Source organism: Cyprinodon tularosa, unplaced genomic scaffold (assembly GCF_016077235.1).
Source record: "Cyprinodon tularosa strain WSP-4 unplaced genomic scaffold, ASM1607723v1 ctg1471, whole genome shotgun sequence".
NCBI classification, from domain to species: Eukaryota; Metazoa; Chordata; class Actinopteri; order Cyprinodontiformes; family Cyprinodontidae; genus Cyprinodon; species Cyprinodon tularosa.
The window spans coordinates 24,490-40,213 of NW_024038300.1; the positions used below are offsets into that span (position 1 = coordinate 24,490).

General features: G+C 35.5%; 1 protein-coding gene across 2 annotated transcripts in view; it reads right to left on the bottom strand.

The window, feature by feature from the left end:
- LOC119779422 overlaps window positions 1-15,724 on the bottom strand; it is a 180,391-nt gene that overhangs the window by 20,819 nt on the left and 143,848 nt on the right. For both annotated transcript variants that reach the window (XM_038279074.1, XM_038279075.1), the window contains exons 2-3: window positions 11,998-12,303; window positions 11,148-11,426 (exon numbers count right to left, since the gene is read on the bottom strand). In XM_038279074.1, the coding sequence (XP_038135002.1) occupies window positions 11,148-11,426; window positions 11,998-12,303 (585 nt within the window). The remainder of the gene's footprint in view (window positions 1-11,147; window positions 11,427-11,997; window positions 12,304-15,724) is intronic.

A 15,724-nucleotide genomic window follows, 5' to 3' on the forward strand; every position in this document is an offset into this window, starting at 1 on the left:
AAGAAATCCTCATTTTTATGCAGCAAACCCATAAAAGCACCATCATTTACCAATATATTCTTGACTACTCCTACAATGTGATTTCTTGGATTGTCTCTCTTATAGTTGAGGTGATCAGATGATAAATTCTGACCTCTCATCTTTCTAAGCAGGATAACTTAAACATTTAGTGGCTAACTAAATATGCTTTACACCAATGTAACTATTTACCCACCTCTGATGTTTACAACATGCTGAGAGACCCAATGCTGGAGTTTAAACCCAGAACCTTGAGGCAAGAAAACAGCTTCAGAGCATAGTATTTAAAAATCCTATTTTTATTAATATAGCATATACATTAGATAGAAAGGGCAGAAATGTGAGAGCTTAAAACTATATTTTTAATGAATCCTGGTTTTCAGTTGAGAGTTTAAAATGAGTAAGGGAGAGGACAACAGAAAGTGCTGCAGAAACATGCACCCTTGCTGGTAAACATGTCCTGCCATTTATCCTTTTGCATGTATAGACTTATAAAACTATTTTTTCTGACCGCCACCTCATTAATGAAGAACATCTATAATAGTGTAGATCAAAACTATAGTGCAAATGTACAGGAAACAGACACAAAAACCTAAAGCCAAAAACAGACACTGCTCAAGTAAAATGCTGCAAACAGAGCAAATAGACTGGAGCAAAATGCAGATACCATGACAACAGCAAGTAAAAAAAACAAAGCTATAAACTCGTCAGAATACCAGAGGGATTCAACCTCCAAGTCAAATGTGATTAGCAGATACCTTTAGCATTTTTTATTTACTCCTGTCTATTCTACGTGGCCACAGCATTTTTTACATTGCTTATGAAAACCTGGGAGCAAAATGAGTGCAGCTATTACAGTTTTTGATTTTTTTCTTCTTTTCTTTACATTATGAAACAAAGCTTAATTCATCACTCGTATGACTTTGTAACTTACAGTTTAAAAAATAGAAATGATTAAGGAAAACCTACTTCTACTACTATTATCTCACAAAATGAAACCTTTTCAACATTGTACAATTCGTTAGATGTAGGAATAACCAAGGAAGTCAACATGTATTATAAACAGGGATGACAAGGGATGATAAAACACCCTAGATCTGGATGAATGAAATATTCTGACTGAATAACTTGTTCTGTACAAAGTCCAATTTGCTGACAACAAACTAACACAGAAATCATCAATTGAAATCAAATTTACTAACCAATGGGGCCCTGGATTTGGAGTCACACACACAATTAAAGTGAATGAATGAGTATAAAGGCTCAGTATGGTGTGTGGCCTCCATGAGCCTGAATTACCTCCCTACAATGCCTGAGCAAGCTCCTGATAAAGTGGTTGGTGGTTTTCTGAGGGATCTCCTCCCAGTAATGGAGTAATGCATCCTCCAACTCCTGGAGACTCTGTGGTGCAAAGTGACGGTGGATGGATTGAGACATGATGACCCACATGTGGGACCTGGCATTTGCCCGGTGGGCTGGTCCTAATCTCAGCGTGCGAGGGCCGGCCCTCCTTAAATCATACCGGCCCCAACACTCTCCGGTTGAAGCACCTGCCTGTGACAGTAAATAACTCAAGGAGCTCAAGAAGCAATACAATGTTAACTACCTAATTGATGCATGCAGTATATATATATATATATATATATATATATATATATATATATATATATATATATATATATATATATATATATATATACATATATATATAGCCCTTCCTTGTCATGCACATCCTGGTAACGGGTGGCATATGGCATCATTTTCTTTCTTCAAACTGAAAAATCCTTGCAAGAAACTAAATTATAGTTAAACTAAAATGTATTCTTTAAACCAAACTACGATCTTCCTCTGATATTTGGCAAATTTATGTTCAAATATTTTGCAAAAATATGTTGCAGTGCATGATGAGGTTTTGCATCGATAAAAAAGTGCCAGGGCCAAAAATTGTTCCCAGTCCGAGCCTGGGTCTGAGGATCTAATTTCAGTATCTAGCTGTTGCCATGCTAACTCGGCGAGCACATGGAGGGTTGTGCCACAAAAGAAGCGCCATCCTACACCATTACTAACCCCCTGACAAACTAGTTATGCTGAATGATGTTGCAGGCAGCAGATTTCTCTCCAATAAAAACAATAATTTCCACCTGTTGTCTATTCCATTAGCTCAACGGCATTAGAAACTGGTTCTCAATAAGTGTTGCTTCCTTAGTAGACAGTTTGACTTCACCAAAGTTTGATTTAATTGTAATTATATTTTATAGTTTATGTGCATAAAATGTAACATTATAGCCACAGTTTATGAATCTAAACAGTGAGAATCTGACATGTATTAAAACCTGAACTAATTCAGAATGACACATTTATTGCAGCTGAATGATACATGTAAGTATATTTAGTCATTACTTGTCTACTATAACAATAAACAGCAGGAAGAGACTTTATGATCAATTTTAGGGTAGTCAAGCAGTGAAGGTGAACATACCTTAATGAAAGAGGCCAAGAAGAAGGACACGTAGCATCAGCACAGGAAGAACAGACTCTATTTACCATCTCTGTGGGAGAATTACATCTTTACAGGCTTAAACGTTTGAAAATGATCATTATCTTGGGGGAAGATTACGCAAATAGCACATATAAAGGAAGTGGTCAGACTGGGGGTTGTATACTGCTAATGACGCTTGTTCCTTTTAAATGATACCAGAACTAATCATAATTATATCGCTCCATCTGATTTAAGACAGAAATTTGGTGGGAAAGCTTGAAATGATCAACTCTGCTTCCAGTCAGAAGAAACATTTTGGTACACGGGAAAAAATTGACATCTAGATAAGACATATTTGCTTAAAATAAGTGCATTTGTTGTTGGATCGAGGAGATAAAAGAGATATGTTGCCAATGGAAAAGACAATTTACACTTAAAATAAGAAAACACAATTGCATTGTTTTATTTCAAGTACATATTATCTAATTATCTTATTAAGAGTAAAAGATACTTATTCAATTTACAAACTATCTCATTTACCTATTCAAATCAAGGGTAAATATACTTAATTTAAGAATTTTTTTTTTTCTAGAACGTTTTTTCCACAGTACATTTTTAAACATAATTTAGACTTAAATCTGCAACCTGCATGAATCCTTTTGGATTTAACTCTACTTATAATTTTGTTATGCATGTAATCTGGTTTTAATGTTTTACAAGTATTATAGCCAAGTTGGTTATTTGTTACACTTTAAACCAAGGGTCTCCAACCTTTTTCCCTTCTTGAGGTGCCTTAGTTTAACAAAAAACAATGTGAGCTACTCATGTTAAGAAATTATTTTTTTTGTGCAGTTTTTGCCTGATTCCATCTTTTAATAATGTTTAATTTCATGAAAAGTTTCAATATTTCCACTTAGGTAATCTTATTGTTTTACAGTGCCATCTAGTGGACAAATCAGGTCGGTAATGTTTTGTAAATTTTAATATGGAGAGAACCGTCTTTAGACCTAATTTATTGAGTCAGAAAGGGGTCAAAATGTTTGCAAACTTCTAAATCTTAGTTGAAACTGAAAAAATAAAACTTGAAACGGAAAAAATACAATAATGATATTTAATGTCTATTCTTTTAACCTTATAAGATGAGAAACTATAAAAGCAAAAAAGAATAATAAGAACAGAATCTCAGTTTAGTATTCTAATTATACTTTTTTCTTTTCTTTCTTTATTGCAGTTTTAGACTTTATATTTTTAGATTCAAATCCCTTTCTTTCAGGTCCTTTTTCAGTTTCAGGATTTCTATTTTACAATTTCAAATCAGTCTTTTTCAGATTCAGATTTTGACCCCAGTCTGAAGGGAGTGGGCAGGGAAACATGACTGACAACTGGCAGCAGTGCTAGAGAGACGTCCCTTTCCACTCAGGGCAGCAAATAAAAATATTACACATACAAATCCTCTCTACGCATTTGCAGATCTCACACAGCAGATGTGTAGCAAAAATTACATGTGTAAAGAGGCCAACCGAGAAACTGCTTGACTTGTAACCAAAGATTTGTCTGTATTTCTGGGTGTTGCAGCAGAAATACTTCAGACTTAAGTGACTCTGTTTGTTTACACATCGATTTACACATTTTTAGATCTTAGTACATATTTACAAATCTCATCATACATTTGTAGATCTGAATACAGATTAGTGGATTTTTACACATTTGCAAATCAATTACACACCAGTCACTTTACATATTTGCAGATGCTCGTACAGAAAGAAAAATCTCCTCAGACATTTTCCAATCCTACTGCACACACACAAATCTAGAAACAGACACACAACCCTCCACACACATTTGCATATAATTTTGCAACAATATTGCTCCCATACAGTGTTCTCTTCTACACAGTGGCGGGCTGGGGGAGCAGCACATCCATGAAGGACACCTCCAGGACAAACTGGACCAGCTTACCCATAGTCAGTACCCATCTATCTCTTTAATTTATCCCTTTAGTTTATCCCTGTTTATCCCTTTAGCCTGTCCCTTTAGTTTTGAATGAAAACTAAACTCTAAACTACCTCAACGGGCGTGTATCCCTTCAGTCATGTAAAAAAAAAAAAAATGAATTACTTACTTTTTTAATGTTTTTTGAAATATATGGCGATCTGACCTTAAATTTTTTTTTTTTGTATATGACCAAAGGGATACACGCCCATTGAGAGAGTTTAAAGTCTATTTGTCGTCCAAAACTAAATGGATAAACGAAAAAATCTGATGTCTTGCGCATGCGCTATTGACTCTGGGTACGCTGATCTGACAGAACACAAGCTCTGTGATTGGCAAGAAGCTGGACCCTATGGGGATGGTGTTTGAGACAAGGACACTTAACAAACTGCTGGACATAATGTACAATGCCAGTCACCCTCTGCACACTTTCTTCACCCCTCAGAGGAGCCTGATCTGAGAGATTGCTCCTCTCCAAATGTAGGACTAACAGACTGCTGAACTCCTTTGTTCCCCAAGCCATCAAGATGTTCAACTCCTCACTTGGGGGAAGGAGGAGGAGATAGGAAGAAGGTCATAGGTCAGCACCCTCCTCCTTGGACATCTTATGCAAAATCTTAACCATTGTTACACATGTGGAATATTCTTCTCTATTACTGTGCAATAACACATGCCAACTATTGTGTAGCTTGTGCATTTTTTTTAACTTATATATAAGGTCAGTAAATCTCTGTAGAATTAATCCAAGTCAACTACTGTGTAGTCTGTATAATTTTCACCTATCTATATTGTCAGTACAGTTCTGCAAGTGAAATAACCCAAGCCAACTACTGTGTAGTCTGCCATTAGCTCTCTACTGTGCAGATATTTTTATATCTAAGGGAAACATATTCCAGGACATTACAATTGTTTTCCTTTTTATACTTTTTTGTACTATATACACACTTTTCATATTGTCTGTTGTACGTTTATCTTTAATGCCATCTTGCTTCAACTCTTTGTACTCTTTATAAGCTACTGGAACCAGAACTTCCATGAAGGAGTAATCCCAAGGAATAAATAAAGTTAAGTCTAAGTCTAAGTTCTATCATTTCGATTTTACTAAGTGCACTACAAGCATTTTATGCACATATGCATTATGTTATTGCATTACATTTTTTTTGTCTCCATTTTTGCCCTTTTCTATATCTACCCTTTTTAGTGTCATTAAACCTGCTTAGACACATCAACGTCTGCAGAGTCATTGATGCAAGAACGGTTTAGACGCAGTATTAGGAAACACATATTTTTGAAATAATCTTAGAAATCTTTGTTTTAAACGTAGATACAAGGCAAGCTCTTAATCTATATTGAATCCCTTTTATTTTCTTTACTCCTACAATTTATAAGAACCTGCTGTTCTTTTTGGGAAAATATATATTTAGAAGTTTATAACAATATAAGATTATTGGTTAAGTCGTGTTCCTCATCTGGAAATAGCCCAATTTCCATTAAAATCGCTGAGATTTAAAGTCTGAAGATTGTTATTACCCTGGTAATAGGATTTACTTCATTTAAAAAAGGGATTTAAGAGCTTTTGTCTTGCTTTCAACTGTTTCTTTAGGGAAAATAGTCCAGTTTATTCTATTCTGACACTTAACATGTTTTATTTCAATTTTTGTATTCATAAAATTCTTATTGTTCAAACAAAACATTGTTTATTTTTTTTATTTTTAGTTTAGCTACACCTGTCTTCACATATTTGAGATGTGCATGTTTTTGATCTGAAACTTCCAGAGCACAATTTTATAATCACGTGAATTATTATTGTCTTTTTTATTCCCTGTATTGAGGACTGCTTACCCTACAATGCTCGATCTATTCAGAGAATATTTGTGAATAAACAAAACTTATTTTACTGTGTTAAAAAGGTGGAAATAGTCTGGAGCATTCATACAATTTGTTTTTACCTGAGAAGATTAGAAATAGAAGAAGAATTGTGAATATTTTCTTCTAAATCACTAAAAGCTATATTTTCCGATATATGGAAATGCCTTAAAATGAGTGGGTTGTGTCTATAATGTGACTTTTAGTTTTTCTTTTAAGGGTTTAAGAAGGGAACGAGGGGGACAGTGAGAGGGGAAAAAATGCTCTTTTGATTAACTGTTCATGTAAGTTTTTTTTTAAACAATTACATAATCTGATAAGTATGTTCTTATTAAAAAAAAGAATGTGTAAAAAAAAAAGTCTTTATGTATGAATCTGTACTTGTTTTTGCTGTCCACTTAAAACCATGTTTGTTATATCTTTATGAAAATGTTTATTCTGGTTACAAACATGCACAGACCTAAATATTTAAACATCTATTCTTCAAAATTAAACAAAACCATAAAGCAACACATGAGAAACCATACAGGACAGAAACCTTTCTGTTGTGATCATTTGAAAAAAGTTTTCGCCATATATCTGCTGTAAATACACACAAGGTAACCCACACAGGACAGAAAAGGTTTTGTTGTAATCTATGTGGACACAATTTTACCCAGAAGTCAACTTTAAACACACACATGAGAATCCACACAGGACAGAAACCTTTTTGTTGTGGTATATGTGGACAGAGCTTTAGGCATAAATCAGCTTTAAACACACACATGAGAATCCACACAGTTAGGAAATCTACTTAGCTATGAATACAAAGTCGAACTGCACAATATTTGTGCATCATGATAAAAAGCAAGTGTTCACTGGGTTTCAGCGTTCATTTCAAAATTTATTATTGATGTCTTCCTGTTTATTTCTTATTAAGGTCTCAGATTTCTTCAGTTGGGTGGGTGTTCCTTTTCCAGGCTTGTTTAGGTAAAATTTATCCTTTGGATTGATAATTTTATGGCATCAATGAACATCTTTTGACTAAATACTTTATTTTTAAACATTAGCATTTGTTTAAGGACTAAATGTTTTTGTTAAAAAATATGAGCAGAAAACCAACATTTGTAATGTAAATTAAAAAAAAAAACTTTTACAGGACTCTGTTTTTTATGGCATGTTTTTTTTTGTAATTTTTGTAACTATGTCTCTAGCCTTGGGTTCAGTGGTTGTGCATCAACTGTTTATTTAAATGTACATATTCGAAAAATATGACATAAGCATCGCATCAGATCTGCAGCTGCAGTGTTTTGAAGAGGAAAGGGTCTGCTCACTCACTACTCACAGAAAACAGTAACTCTGAGCTATTGGTGCATGTGTTGTCACAAAAGCCTTCAACAGAACAGCTGGTTGTTAAAAATAAAAAAGCCTGAAAAGTAGCAAGATATGGTGAAAAAGTTGCTGAGTTGGTTACCCTGTGCTCAGGATTTTCCTTTTATACAGGCTTCCATAATGTTTATGTACCAATGAGGAGAGTGTTTTAACACTATTCCAGCTGCAGTGGCGGCTGGTAGTTACTTCAATGTAGTATTCAAAATAGACAAATACCAAAAACCAATCAAATGTATACTAGAGTACCACACCAGTCTTTACATGAATGCCAACAACAAAAAACATAAAATTCTCTGTAAAGTGCTTCAAATCAGTCCTACCTGTCTGAATCCATGCTAGGTCAGATTCTGATGTTTCAAAAAAGTGACAGGCAGTCAAGGCAGCAGAATAAAGTGTTATGTCAGGTTAATGCTTCACATTGTTATCAACGGTTAGTAGCATCAGAAGATTGGTTGGTAATGGAGCCTGGAAGGTGAATGAAGACCAACACCAAATACAAATTTTTAAATTAAAATTACACTAATATTCGAAACAAACAAAAACTATATTACCAGTCTGAGGAAGATAAACAGTAATAAACAATGAGCAATGACAATTAATTTAAAGGTTTTAAACTTTCAGTCCTTCACAAGTACAAAAGATCCTTAAAGGTAAAGGGGATGATCTTTTATTTCCAGGTGGATCATTTGAATAATTGGTCCGCCTAATTGTCAATCATTCTGGTGATATGTTCAGGTAAGGCCATCCTATGTGCTCGTCCCGTCAGCTACCTTTTTTCTGTGCATGCACACTTTCAGGCAAATATCTGTGGTGAGTCACAGTATCAGACAGTCATTGAAGCTCACCTTTCTCACCACGGTTCTTTGAAAATGGACTCGTGCATGTCCTTACACACCCATCTTTTGTTTAAGTGGAAATGGCATGTCTTTTAAAATATTAGAGAAAATCATCCACAATACCTTTTAATTGCGATCTGTTCCAAAGGAGCTCAACACTCCCCCAACATGGCATAGTGTTTGCAGCCCATTTTCCAAACTCCCTTAAAAAGTTTCAACCCATTGGACCTGAACTGGCCTAAGACACAAACATTATAAGGGTTGATTATAGAAATAACATGCTCTGAGAATGATTGACTTGTATAACAAATCAACCAGTTGTTGAAACTTGAACATTATGGAAATCAAATTATTTTCCTGAGTTATCGCTGTATAAAAGAACCAGTTTCTGATTAATAAAAAAACAGGTGAATAATCTAGACTGACAGGAGAGCATGTAGTTGTTCAGCAGCACAGTAAAGTTGATTGTGACCCATTTTTTTCACATGGGAAATAGGAACTAAAGAAAAGAATTCAAATACTTTTTGGGTTTAAACAAAGTTTACTAAAAGCAAAAGAAGCCATACAGAAGGTTTCCATAGACTGTAGATGCAGAGCAACAGGCAGATACAGCTGAGGAGCCCATTCAGATGTAACTTTAAAAAACTGCAAGATTTTCAGGTTTGTAAAACAACAAAATATTAATCTGCAAAAGTAACCTTAGCTTATTGCATTTGTTAGCATAACGGCTGTTAATTGTAAAGTTTTTAATAAAGCTAGGAATCATTACCTTTTCTTAATTTGATGAATTACTCTTCCCCTCAGATTTTTCCACAGTTAATCTCCCTTCTCTCACAAAATATAATCTGCCAACATGCATTGCCTACAGTAATATGTAAAAAATACTGTAATATAACATAAAAGTTTTCCTAATAAAGAGATTAAACATGCAAATAGGTATAAACTCCTGAATTTGCTCCTGATTTGATTAAACAGTAAATAGAATAGAAAAAAATTGTCATGAAGCTAAAAGCTAAATGCAGGAGAAGCTCACAATATATTTTCCTTTAATCACTTCTCAGAATCAGTTGCACGAAGACGACCTTCCTGTCTATTAGTTCTCATCAACCTTGTCCTGATCCTTGATAGAAGCTTGTTGAGGAAGGACGTATTCCTCTGAAGGTTCCCCTAAAATAAACATACAGCATCTTTAATCTCATCTTAGAGTGTTTTAAATCTTTCAGCAGCTCATACTGCACCTTGTTCAGCATCTGTAGAGCCTCTCATGGGTTCATACTCTGAAGCATCACCTGTCATATAAAAGAAGTAAACTGTTCCTCATCTCATTCATGAGTGTTTATAGCTTTTCTTCATGTTCTTGATCACAAAGACTAAAAATAAGCAAGATAGAAACCTGACCAGCAGCAGGTGAGGAGTGGGGATGCTGCTGACTCTCATCCTGGTCGACTGCTGCAGGATGTTTGAGCCTGGAGTGAATAAAGATGCTTATTAGCAACACAATGTTATTTCTATGAAAGAATATATTTTCAACTGAAATTGTAAAACTTACTTAAAACATACTTCTGTGGAAAGAAAATAGCAAACATGTTTAAAGCAAATAACTTATTTCTTCATTTTAACCAATGATCAAATTTCAAATAGTTTATCTCACCCTTTGAATTTGTGAAGTGAAGCAGCCAGACCAAGAATAGAATAACAAGAACTCCAAAAAATAGTCTAAACCACATGATGATGGTAGAAGAGCCAGGATCTGCAACAATGTAGAGGGAGAGTTAAAACCAGTGGTGTCAGAAGTACATACATTTGTTACTTTGTTACTCTCCGTCTCCCGATAAGCTCTCGCCTGTGTCCGACCTTTCAGACATTTCAACATCTTTTTCTGAATCCTACATTGTAGCATGGCATAGACAATTCACGTTTACAGATTGAAGAACACCTGCTTGCTTCTGATGATTTCCTTCAGCTAACCAATGAGTTTTTGCGTTCTATGACTCATCCAATTACACTAGTTTTCACTAGATGTGGATGGAGCCAATGATCTGCATTGGATGGCGCACATGAAGTGAAATAAATATTCATAAACATTAAACCAAAGCCATGAGTAACGAGGAACTTTTGTTTTAAAAATGTAAGGAATAGAAAATACAGATACTTGTGTGAAAATGTAATGAATAGAAGTCAGAAGTAGGAAGAAAAATAAGCAATAGAGTAAAGTATTGATACCTAACAACTGTATTTAAGTACAGTAACAAAGTATTAGTACTTCGTTATTTGACAGCTCTGGTTAAAAGCATTAGGCGACAGTGGGCCAGACCTTCATCTGGAGTCACATGTTTACATTCAGTTCAACTTTTACTGCAGCCTCCATTATATCCAACATTTAAGATCTAAATCATTGTCATTATATCCCTTCTTCTTAGATCCTCATTGGTTGTTGACTTAATTATTTTTAATTCCGTCCCGAACTTCATATTCTATACTTGATCAAACTGATGTATAGTTATTTACCAACAGGCTCTTGATTCACCAGCTGGTCAAACATAATGTGTTCATTGAACCACAAGGATTCATGTTTCTGAACATACCTTTGTTAGAGAGGCTGTCAGTGTTTCTACACCTCAATGTTTCTGATGCTGACATCTCACTGACAGCATTAGAGGCATTGCAGGTGACTGTTGTGTCTCCATCTTGTGGTGTGATGTGGTAATGCAGCTTGGGGCCTTCATGTGGTTGGTTTCCTACAGTCAGGATGTAGCTGATGTTTCTGTGAGGAGCTGCTCTGCATTCCAGATAAACTGTGCAGGATCCAGTTAAGTCAGGCTCACTGATGTTATAAACCAGTTTGGGCTTCGTAGATATTGGCTCTGATGTGAGAACAGAGGGAGAAGGAGAGTGACGGCTCAACTACAGCATTAGTCTGTATAAAGGAAATGACACAATCAACCAAGTAAAGCTCAGACTATGAACTGATCAACTTTATTACAGTTTTTCTACTCAAACTCAGTCATCCTGGTTTTCAGGGAGCAAATTTAAACCTCATAATAAATGAAGCAACCAGAATGAAAACATCAGTATAAAATCACTAGAAACGATAAATGATGTTAGGGTTACAGTTTGTTGCTATTTTGGTGAATGAAAATAATTCACTCTACTGAAACTATTACCATTTTTCATTTAAGGTAATTTAAATACAATTCAAAGTGATCCAAAGGTTAATAACTGAAAACATTGTTTTTAGCTTGTTTTTCTCACATTAAACAGCTGCTGTATGAAAATAATCAGCTTTAGGATTGGACAGTAATAAAAATTACACATCTTGTTATGATGTTTTGTCAAACATGGTCAGTTTCTGAATAAACTGCATAAATGGGTTAAAAACATACCAGTAATGTTTTTATATTTCTTTGAAAGGTTGTGATCAAACCATCTTCTTACCATGAACCTGCAGAGTGATGATGACTGTAGGTCTTTGTTGGCCATTGGCCTCTGAGAGGAAACTGAAATCTCCAGAATCTTGAAGGGTCAGTTCTCTCACTGTTAAACTAAAGCTCACATCATTGAACTCCACTCTGCCCCGAAATGGATTGTTTGCAGTAACACCTGAATCATGATATGCAACTACTGAGTTTCCATATTTCCATGATGCACTGCTGACTCCTTCAGTTGGTAAATTTGATGAAAGCTCCACTGAGTCTCCAACTTTTCTATCAATGACTTGTTTTCCTCCTGAAGCCTCCACATCTGAAACACATTATAAACAACAGTCTGTAATCATTATAGAGAATTATTATTTATTTTAATAAACCTGAAGATATAATAACTGGAAAACAAACTAATTTCAAGAATATTAGTTGTTATCTGCAAACTTTAATTAGTAACAATAGCTATAATTATTCAGACAGAAAACATCTGATCACTCAGCTTGTAGAATATCTATAATGTACATAAAATGCTTGAAGACAGATGAAGATATAAGATCTAGGTTAGAGTTTCTAGGCCGTCACATTACACAGACTGCCTTCAGGTTGAGTTCATCACCTTTGCTCAGAGTTCATTTCTGCTTTAAGATCGTCCAAAGAACAACCATCAGGTTTTATAACCTGATCTGTCTCCATTTACCATCACTGACAGTGTCAACATATCAGAGTATTATACTCTAAATACTAATCATGTATGTTATAACCACATGTTTTAGGAAAACCATTACCTGCATTTTATTCATACTTATATCACATCAAATCTATTATAATTTAATGTTAGCAGAAATCTAATTATGTTTAACAAAAATCCTGATGCAATAGAATCCACTAATTCTAAAACCTATATGTATGTTACGTACCATAAAGGCAGAGGCCTAGAAGGAGATGAAGGAGCCCCTCAGACAGCAGAGGGAACCACTGAAGAGCCTCTGTGAGAGAAGATTATCTTCATCCTCTGCTGCTCCTCAGACTAGACCTGAGACACAGAGAAGGAAGATGTTCTGAGCTGCTCTTTAGTTTTATAGAAAAAAAAAGTCACTGCCTGGAACAACATGTAGATTATAATAAGAGATAAACCTGAAATTAGTGTTACTGTTTGAATTTTTTTTCTAAGCACCAGAGTTAAAAACATATGAGCCAGTGACCTTTTATATTACAGAGGACAAATGGTAAAGGGCCTTTACTTATATAGTGCTTTTTGAAGTCATAGGAATTGATCAAAGCACTTTATACTACATTCAGTCATTCTCCATTTCACACAGCTGCCCTGGGCTCACTGACAGAAGTGAACCTGCCATACATTGGTGCCAACGGGCCCTCTGATCGGAGCCGACCCGTTTGCCCGCCACCCTCCCGGTGCCGGGCAAACTTCTTCCTCAAATGCCACTTTTGCCCCAAAATTTGATTGTTTGACATACAGTCAAACATTAAATACCTCCTTTAAAACAACAACAACAACAAAAAAACTTGTTTTTATAGATAACCAATGATTCAAAATGCTCTGTAGAGTATCACCTGAATATTATTACCTGACAGACATCTTAAAAACATTTTCAATACTCAACCATTGGATCTGATTTAACCACATAATATTTTTACTCTAAAACTGTAAAAAAACAAAAACAAAAAAAAACTTTAGTAATAAAAACTTACATCAACATGATTTCCAAAAAAGCAGTCATGGTAAAGAATAGCAGTTTCTATAAAATCGTTGACCTAAATCATATTTAGTAGATTGCTGGTTCAAAATCTTGGCTAGCTGTGCTCCTTGCTGTAGCAACTGTATTTGTTTGCTGTAACAAACAAATTCAGTTGAAAGCTCTCGTTGTAAGCAGGCACCCTGCAGCTCTGTTTCCTGTTCTCACGTTAATAGAAGGTGTTAAAACCACAGTCAGACTTACAAATAGGAAACTGTTCTTTAAAAGATGCACAGATCATTATGAGCTCTAAAATATTCTGAGGAAAATTAGTCTAGCTTAAACAGGAAATAAGTTTATTTTTATTTTACATGTCATGTCACAGAATGCTCCAGAAGAATGGAGGTTTTAAACTGCATGGAGCTCACTTTAGGCAGCACTCCCCCTCCCCGATCTATTTCTGTGCTTTCCTATTAAAGTAGCTGAAAGAAGCAGAATACATTTTCTTTTGGTTATGATGTATTTACATTAAATTGCAGAGAAATCCTCAACCATGCCAACATGTGCTTAAATTTTAATCACAGCTGAAAGCCATACTGAAAACAAGCAGAAAGCCCAACTAAAATAAACTATTCATATTAGTTTGTTATAATACCTATTTTTTTCTATTAAAGGGGACTGCTATGAAGGTAAATTATTATGACCTGCAGTAACTACCTTAAAGTAATCAACACATCACCAACAGGTGTGTTGATGTTGATGATGGTGCCCTCCACAAAGTTGGATTTTGATCCTACTTCTGTAGTGACATTATTCCTAGCTTGGCATGCTGTCAACACTCTCTTCTCTATTCAACCAAAAAAGGTGATTCTAACATCCAGGGACTGGTCTGCAGGCAGTCGGTAAGTGTTGCTGCTTGTTTAACTTTTTACCTGTTGTGCAAGAGAACAGGAAACAGTGGTACAGTAAATGAACCATACAGTGTTGTGCATGAACAGGTTCAATGAACGGCGTTTACTGAATACATAAAAATTTCCAGTGAACGGTGAACTGAACAGACCAGTTTTGAAATAATGAAGGTTAACGAGAGGTTCAAAGTAGAATGGGAGGCAGATCTTTTAGTTATCAGGCTCCTCTCCTGTGGAACCAACTACCCGTTTTAGTCCATGAGGCAGATACCCAAACTACTTTTAAGGGTAGGCTTAAAATTTTCTTTTTTGATAAAGCTTATAGTTAGAAGGGCTAAGGTTGTCCTGAGCTATCTCTATAGTTATGCTGCTATAGGCTTAGATTGCTGGAGGACATAGTGATCCCTTTTCATCATTCTCCTTCTTTCTATCTCTATTCTCCCACTTTGCAGTGTTTGTTAGTTCAATCTGTAACACTGGGCTCTCTCTGCTTTTTCTCATAGTAGCTTCACCTGGTCTGTTCCTGTTTGCCTGTGACACCATCCTGGAGAGAAATATCAGCTGTTGGAACGTGGCTGGGTCTTCCTTGAAGAATGGGCCTTTTAAAAAGCATTTCAAGGTTCTGGAGGGGCCTAGCTAGTGTACAGACCTTGACTCCATAGAAAATTGGTAGAGGGAGTGTTTCCCATGTACAGCCCCAAAAACATCACTAATCGAGATCGGAGGAATACGCCAAAATACAAGAGCAGTATTAGTAAACAGGATGAATGTTTACAGGTAACATTTGACTTCTGTCATTGTCCACACATTTTACCGTATTTTCACGACCATAAGGCGCACCGTACTAAAAGGCGCAGTGTCAGTTATGTGTGCCATTACTGTATTTAACACACACATAAGGCACACCGGACTATAGGGTGCGGGTTTTATATACAGGTACATATCCTCTACTACGTTTAAATACCTCTACTGCGTATTTAAAAATAGAGCAGGAGCAAAACTGAGTATGTTTGTGCTTTATTTATGTATTTATTACAAAGTATTAATCAAACCTGGGAGCCGGCCGTGAGAGACACAACGCTGATGACACAGAGCGCTGTGATCACTCCTCTGAAACAGTTTATTGATGCATAAATTA